This window comes from Cyprinus carpio, chromosome A19 (assembly GCF_018340385.1).
Source record: "Cyprinus carpio isolate SPL01 chromosome A19, ASM1834038v1, whole genome shotgun sequence".
Classification (NCBI taxonomy): Eukaryota; Metazoa; Chordata; class Actinopteri; order Cypriniformes; family Cyprinidae; genus Cyprinus; species Cyprinus carpio.
The window spans coordinates 3,572,119-3,580,335 of NC_056590.1; the positions used below are offsets into that span (position 1 = coordinate 3,572,119).

At 38.4% G+C, this 8,217-nt stretch overlaps 1 protein-coding gene across 1 annotated transcript; it reads right to left on the bottom strand.

Moving 5' to 3' along the window:
• Positions 1–420: 420 nt before the first annotated feature.
• On the bottom strand, positions 421–7,377 carry LOC109061842 (chloride intracellular channel protein 1-like). The gene is made up of 6 exons (XM_042776093.1): positions 7,030–7,377; positions 3,536–3,645; positions 3,112–3,237; positions 2,863–2,969; positions 1,723–1,907; positions 421–1,639 (listed from the first exon to the last, which is right to left on the bottom strand). The coding sequence occupies exons 1-6, from the start codon at positions 7,066–7,068 to the stop codon at positions 1,478–1,480; spliced, it is 729 nt and encodes a 242-aa protein (XP_042632027.1). The 5' UTR covers positions 7,069–7,377; the 3' UTR covers positions 421–1,477.
• Positions 7,378–8,217: the final 840 nt, after the last annotated feature.

Here is an 8,217-nt window from a genome sequence, read left to right on the forward strand (position 1 = left end):
CACACACACACACACACACACACACACACACACACACACACACACACACACACACACACACACACACACACAGAGTGAGTTAAGGCTCATGAGAATGAGTCATATAGTTACTCAATACTCAAAATACTGAAACTTTTCTTCTAAATATAAACAGTTAAACTAACACAGCTGCTAAATCTGACAGCTAATTAGCTTTGCCTTATTTTATTTTGCTGTAAACACTCACAACAGTAACATTTTTGTAATTTTTGTTAATTCTAGAAAAATAAATGCATATTTTTCATATGAACAGGCCATGTTCTAGAGGCTGTTCCTTAAACAGGAATGTTGGTGTGCTTTAATTAAACAATTTCTTTTAAAATATTAAGTTTTATTAAACCTGAAATGTCTAAACATGAAGGATCAATAAATGTACTCAAATTTTTTTATTTTTTTATTTCAACTTTATTATAAACTGTATTGCTAAATAACAATTTTAGAAATGCAGGAAGAAAATGACTTTGTTGTAACATCCATCTAATCAATAAAATCCTCACATTAATATTTGCACTGATGTTGTGTTGTCCATTTGAGTGCAGAGTAAGATTTGGAAATGACTGTTAAGTGGTTAAGAGGAAGTGAACACAGAAGTGCATGTAGCGAGGTCTGAGGATTTGCCATTTATAAAAAATAATATTGTAAGGTCTTCTTAGAAACAGCCTGAATCAACTTAAAACATCACTGGTTTCCTCTTTTTCAGAAGACAACAAATGTTGAGTGTTTTCAAAGAGCACGTTGACAGTGATATTTAGAAATGGAAGAGTATTCTAGCGACTCAAATTTGCACATACATCATATCATGTAGCTAAGAGATGAGACTGTCTTTGGGGGCAGTTCCTGATTTAAAAGATTTTCAGTGAATAACAACATTTATTTTAGTTTTTTCTTCTCACATAATGCATGAATTTAGATCTGAAACATCACACAGGATTCCTATGGAGATGTCTCCACGACTCAATCAATGGAATGTAAAGAGCCATTGCTTGAAAACCAGTTTATGAAATGTATGCGACCAAAGGAGCCGTGAGTGAAAAGCTGTCATTAAAGACTTTGGTTACAGACTCTAGATAATGACACAGTGAGAGGGAGGGACAGTGATGAGAGGAATGAGGCAACAACATCCTGTTTGTAACTGCTAGCAAAGCTACAAAATACTGAAAAACAACCACTACTGCTGCCTTTTAAACATTTGACCATATTTTGTAATTATCGCTGCAGGCTGCCTATGTGTATAGCAACAGAAATGAACTCTGACCTCTGCAGTTCAGCTGCTTTTAAAAAATATGAACTATAAGACCACGTTTAGTTGAAAGGTGAGACTTCTGCTTGTGCAAACAACCTCAGGTGCTCGAGATATACAGGAACCAATTGAAACACAAGGACAATCTAGAAAGAGAACCGGTAATAAAGCACGTGAGTGTGTGTGGGGTTCCTTCTTCTATTTGAGAGCCTTCACGACGGAGGAGTAGGCCACGTGTATCTCCTCATCGCTGGGACAGGTGGAGGAGAACTCCTCTCGGGCATACGCCGCGTCCAGGTATCGCCACAGAGACGTCAGCGAGCGAGGGATGGAGAAACCTCGAAACTTTAGACACACCACCTGAGAGCGAGGAAAAGAGAAGATAAGCGCTGCTTTCGTCAGCTCTCTTGCTTAAGCATCAGTCTGTTGGCTGTTTGTCTCACTTTGACGATGTGGAGCTTGGGCAGCAGGTTGCAGTCGGCCAGAGTGAGCTGTTGGCCATCCAGGAAGGGGCGGGTGGAGGAAGTGACATCATCATCAGCACTGTTCTCATCGATCTCATCCGGCAGAGGAGAGCTCAGGTAGTCATCCAGCTTCTTCAGGGCCTTCAGTAAACCCTTCTCCAGATCTGCACAAGGAAACAGTTCATATAGCTTGTCCTAATTTTAAAAGCCTCTATTTTTTCTCTATGTGTCACTGATAGGCAGAGGCAGGTCTCATTCACACCAACACGAATGTCCAGTCTGATATTCACATGAGGTACGTCTGTTCAGACCAATGTGGAAAAAATGGCAGACATGCTGAAGGAAAATGCAGTTCACGCCAACATTAGGTGGCAGTATGGAAAAGCAGAAACACAGGGGTACACGAGAACTGTGGTATAATATACGATCTGTGAACATTCGTCTTGGTGTGAACAGGCCTAAACCAGGTGAAAAGCGACGAGGTTCCACTGAAAAGCAATTTGTCCACATAAAACACAGAAATGAGATGTGATGGAACACAATCAATCACAAAACTCAGCCATTCAAACTGTTTCTCTCTACTTCTCTCTGCTGTCTCACACTTTTCATTTCATTGATTATATGCATGCGAAGTCAGGAAATGCAAGCTCATGTGAATTTAGCTGTTTTCCAGTATTTTGTGAACTCTGAGCTGTGAGTTTGTATCACTTGATGATATGTGACCAATAAAATATTAATAGTTCATGTTGTCACCTCTTGGCTAAAATTAATTAAATGCACATTTTAAATCTACAGGATTGCAGCGTTCTCCAGTAAAATGGAAAAGACTGAATATTTGTATTATATGTTAAATTATGTATTTAAAAAGGAGACATGAGTCTGCAGAACCAATGAAACAGACAACACAATTAAATGTGTGTGGATTTAGGTTGGAGCTTTGGCATTATTCAGACCTTGGACAGTCATGCACGCTAACTTCCTGTTGCATACATGTGCTTACAAGTGTGGGACCTGGGACCAGCCCAGAAATATAGTGACGTTTGTCCTGTTCTGGCCACTTAACAATCTTTTTAACAAATCTAATTGAATGAAAACAATTAGCAGCACTCTTGCACTCACTGTCATTCATCTGCGGGTTTGAATTCTTAATGTAGGCGGAAAACTTTGAGAACACATCAAGACCTGCGGTGTTTGATTCGGGATTGCGAGCTGCCAGCCGTGGGTATCTGTGGTGGATAGAGGGATGAAGAGGAGGAGGAGGACAAATGGATATTGTAAACATTACATCTGTGGAATACAAACACAAACGCAGTGATATGGAGCCACAGAATGAAGGGAAATCAAGCATGCGTTAATGAAGAGAGTTACTTAGGAGGGCAGAGGCTCTCCTCCAGGAACTCTTCTATCTTGTTGGTGTCCGTCTTCACCTCTGTGCCGTACAGCAGGAAAGGAGGCTGAGCCCCAGGAGCCAGATCTTTAAGAATGTCTGGCTTCCTACTCACAACACAGAGAAAGAGGAATAGCATACGACTTGTTTTCCAGATGCTACTTGTGCAAAATGCTGAATGCATACTGTGCAAAATTTGTTGGAGATCCCACAATGCAATGCATTGAACTTGACCTTCTATTTCCAGTGTGAATGAAAATGTCTTTTTTTTTTTTAATTGGACCACCAATTTTTTGGTATCCAATGCAGCATACTACTGGTTTGAAGCAGTAAAAGTCTAGGTTTCACATGAATTTATACATTTATGCATCTGCGTTAGGTTAGTGAATGCACAGAAACACCCACCTCTTCATGTCCACGGTGGTCACATTAAAGGTCACGCCTTTCAGCCACAGGACCATGAAGAGCCGCTGAGAGAACGGGCAGTTCCCAATGCTCTGACCATCGCTTCCTGCCTACACACACATACAGAGAATCACTAGAGATTTCCAAACAACCCAATTTATGCTTAAACACAATTACAGAAAAGTACTTAGTTTTGTTTTTGTGCCACAGCAAGGAATCATATTGCACCCAAACTGAGAATGTGAGTTTGGAGCCAGAATAATTAGTTGTGTCAATCATGAAGAGTGATCTTTAAAGTTAATCAGCTGCATTGCTTTTGAAAGATTTTGACACCTATAACAGTCCAGAAAAGTTGAGACTTTTAGGACAATTTTAGGAATTCGATAACAAGGTGATATGAACCACATTACAAGGGAAACAACATGTTTAAATTGCTGAGGCAGTTGTTTATATTAAAAAAAAAAACCTAATCCTTCATGAGCAAGGAGGTAAATAATCCAGCACGTTCAGAACAGTGTTCCTCAAAGACAGATTGGTAGGATTTGGGACATTTCATCCTTCTACATGCTTGTGAGCTCTGATCCCTCGGATGACTCTCTCTTAAGAACTATCATCTGTCCATAATAGATATCATGACATGGACTCAGCTAAACCTTTGACAGAGTCTATCCACAGAAGCGAGTTAAGGCTTTATGTGTGAAGCAGAAGCCATACATCTGTCCAGAAGTGCTTCTGACTTCTCTGGGCCTGGTCTCATCTGAGATGGAAAGCAGAACAGTGGAATTGTGCTTTTCAAATAAAACAGAAATTCGGTGCCACTTCAGTCCCTGTGCCTGTGTGTGTGTGAGCATGCGATAATGGACGTCCTCATTGGCGATAGGACAGAACGACTCTGCTTGCATGCAGGGGATTTGTCGAGATGAGAGATAATTGATGTAGTGCCCCTCCTGGATAGTGTGATTAATAATCAGCCAGACACTGAAGTACTGGCATCGGGTGTGATACACAAGAAAAAATGAAGGTACGCTAAAGATTTATATATAAAAGTTTAAAGTTCATACACACCTGGCAAAATGTTAATAATTAAAAAAAAATATGAGGGATCATTCACATAACAGATGTTGACCACAAGACAAAACAACGGCTTAATTTATAAAAATCACCCTGTTAAAAAGTTTACACACTGTTGTTTTTTAATAGCATTTGTAATTATCTGGATGATCCATGACTGTTTTTATGTTTTGTGATAGTTGTTCATGAGTCTCCTGTTTGTCCCGAGCAGTTCAATGGCCCACTGTTCTTCGGGAAAAGTTTTACAGCATTTTCTGCATATTTGAACCCTTTCCAACAGTGACTGCATGAGTTTGAGATCCATCTTTACACACTGAGGATAACTGAGGGACTCATAGTTATCACAACATGTGCAAACATTCATGCATTGTTTGCTGCCTGCCCTGACCATTGCCTGTTTTTTGGATACCTCTTTGTCTTACCTTGGATACTGTTGTTTGCTGGTGTTTGACCTGGCCGGTCTTCATCATGATCTGTTTAATAAAGCTGGCATATGCTTCTTATCTCCATTGTCACGCCGGTCCGTTACATATTCTCAGCACTGCTAAAAGTCCCACTTCCGATGCTTATTGAGTGAACATTTAAAATTAGAGATATAGGGTGATATACAATAGCTGAATAGTGACCACTAGCCATGTCCTGGATAGGCATGAGGTTTAGACAGGGGCAAGTGTAATGGAGGAGCTGTTCAGGTAAACCACACTCCCCTGCCCGCATGAGCTGCACTAGTGGCTGTGGCATACATGGGTAAATATTGTATTTTAAAGCACTATAGAGGAGAGCATACATTGTAAACTGTTAGACAACCTCCACATTTTGTTTATAAATGCTACATAAAAAACTGCTGTTATCAAGCCACTTCATTGGGACTTTAACAGTCAACTGAATAATGAAGAGCTCGTAGATTGACTACATTGAAAATATATTGCATATTAGGACATAAAAATGAAGGAATCAAGGAATAAATCAACCATAATGTATCTATTTAACTGACTCTTTGATTTATTTACTTATTTAAAAAAAACATTCTATAGCACTTAATAATAAGGCATAAAATATTATTAATGCAATGAAATGTTCATAACTTAATAATTTTCTCAACTTATTAATTGAGAATTTATGTAATATGTGCTCACAACAAAAAAAAATTCACATAATGTAATAGATTATTTTGTGAAACACTTATTACATTATAAACACATGACAGCAAATGAGTCATAGTTAATTGCAAAATAATCATGTTTCATAATCTATTTGCAGCGCATAATGCATATGTGGAACAATATTTACAATTGAAAAATTTTCTCTCAACATAAAATTATGAGCACAGGCTACATTGTAAAGTCAAAGAGTTTCATAAAAATTGCACAAATTGTGTGGTTTTGACCTGCTCCATCATTTGAATTTGCTACGGGCCCAAAACAGATCTGAAGTTTTATGCACTGGATAAATAAATAAATAAATAAAATTATTTAAATAGCAACCATAAAAAAAGACCTACATATTCTGCATATTCATATTTTAGTAATGTGCTGCTGAATTATTAATAGTTATACACAAGTTCTTTACAACCTGTTTCGTTTCACCATCTTCCTGTGGTGGAAACAGCTTAGGTTCACACGAGATGATACGATCTATGTACCATAGATGCATCCTTCAGTTTGTGGATTTATTATTGTTTTCCATTTGTTGATGGTTGAAACGGCTATTTGTTTCATTAATATTATTTTAGTTATTTAAATTACTGGTGTTCAAGTTGTGCTACTCTCTAACAACTCGTTTTACTGCATATGCACTCTTTATACACGCATATGAATATGAAGCATACATTATGATCTTTGCAGTGAGCAGATCTCAACACAGTTGAACACCTATATGGGAGATTTTGGACTGAGGTGTTAGACACTACCATCATCAAATTACCAAACGCAGGAATATCTTTTGGAAGAATGGTTCGGGGAGCACTGAAGCTGTACTGGCAGCACGTGGAGCCCAACACCTTACTTTCCTGTTCATTATTGAAATCTGCCTTGAAACAGTATGTTTTGTAATATTGTAAGTGCTGACTGTAACACTATTACTACTAATAACATTATCAACAACAATAAAAATAGTAATAGAAATAATAAATGCATGGATATTTAAATCTGGTTCATTTTTCATAGGTAGTTTAAAACTATATTTAGATTAAAAGAAATTCACCCTTTTTTATTTATATACTTTTTCACAAAATAACAGCATTTTTGGTGATTTCATAATGTAATGTCATAATTTTACAATCGTTATTACATTACGATTTCATCACGTTTTGAGCCAATTACTACATTACAAACCTTTTATTACATTAATAATGTTAGGTTTGTTACAGAATGTGAAGGTGTTCAGTTGGCCTTGATTCTCCAGCAGCCTGCGGGGAAACTCACCTTCACGAAGAGCTCCACCTCAGGCCTCTCCTCACTCATCTCGAACAGCACCTCCGGCAACAGAGAGAGCTTTAGGACACCGACCCTACAGCTCAATAAATCAACCTCTTGTATCCCTGTCGCCTTTCTCCGAGCTCACTTCCGCTGAGCCTTGTGTGCAACTTCTCCCTTCGAGCTATCAATCTCGCAGTGGGAGGGGAATTTGGAGAAAGTCCAAACAAACGCCGCCAAAAAGTGTCTGATTTCCGCGTGACTAATAAACTGTACGAACGTTTTACTGTTTAAAGCGTTTTCTATAACGCCTACAGCGAGATCAGCCTTACTTCCTCTCTCTCTCTCTCTCTCTCTCTCTCTCTCTCTCTCTCTCTCTCTCTCTCTCTCTCTCTCTCTCTCTCGTTTCCTGATTATGACGAGCCTTGAACTTCCTCTAACTTGAAACCATGTTATAACTATTGGTGATGCTACTATATGCGCGCACACGGTAATAATAATTAGTTTCACTTAATTTTAATGATAAGTAACTATTTGGAGTAAATTGTATCCCGAATTAGGTGTAATCATAACACTTTCGCTTAGGTAATGTTTATATTAGGCTATACATAATATGAAGATTAATTTAAGTGTTTCTCACTTAAAGGTGAAGTATCACTTTTACAGCAAACGTAATTCTGCCACCTAGTGATAGAAACCTGTTTAATTGTCTGAGTACGTACTAGATAAAGGGCTGGGGCGTGTGTGTGTGTGTGTGTGTGTGTGTGTGTGTGTGTGTGTGTGTGTGTGTGTGTGTGTGTGTGTGTGTGTGTGTGTGTCCTAATCTCCTAAATACTCAATGTATGTCAAATTGAAGAAAGGACACTATATTATTTATCCAGTTTTATATTGTGCATATAATAATACTTCCATAAAGACTTGAAAAGACACATGTCAATTGGTTAACTATATCATAATATCCAATTACATGAGGCCAAAATATATAAAAAAACAACAACACTGATTCGCTAAAATCAAAAGTGGGAGGGTCTGGGGCGCAGTGCTCTGAGACAATCTGAAAAAAGCCAATTAGAGCTCAGCCTCAGTCACATGCTTTTCGAAAGTTTACAGACTTGTCTGGCGCCCGTGTCTCTCGAAGAGGAAAGCCTCAGTCTGTCTCCCGGGACTGATATTTCCTGGGTTCCTTTGTACTCCACT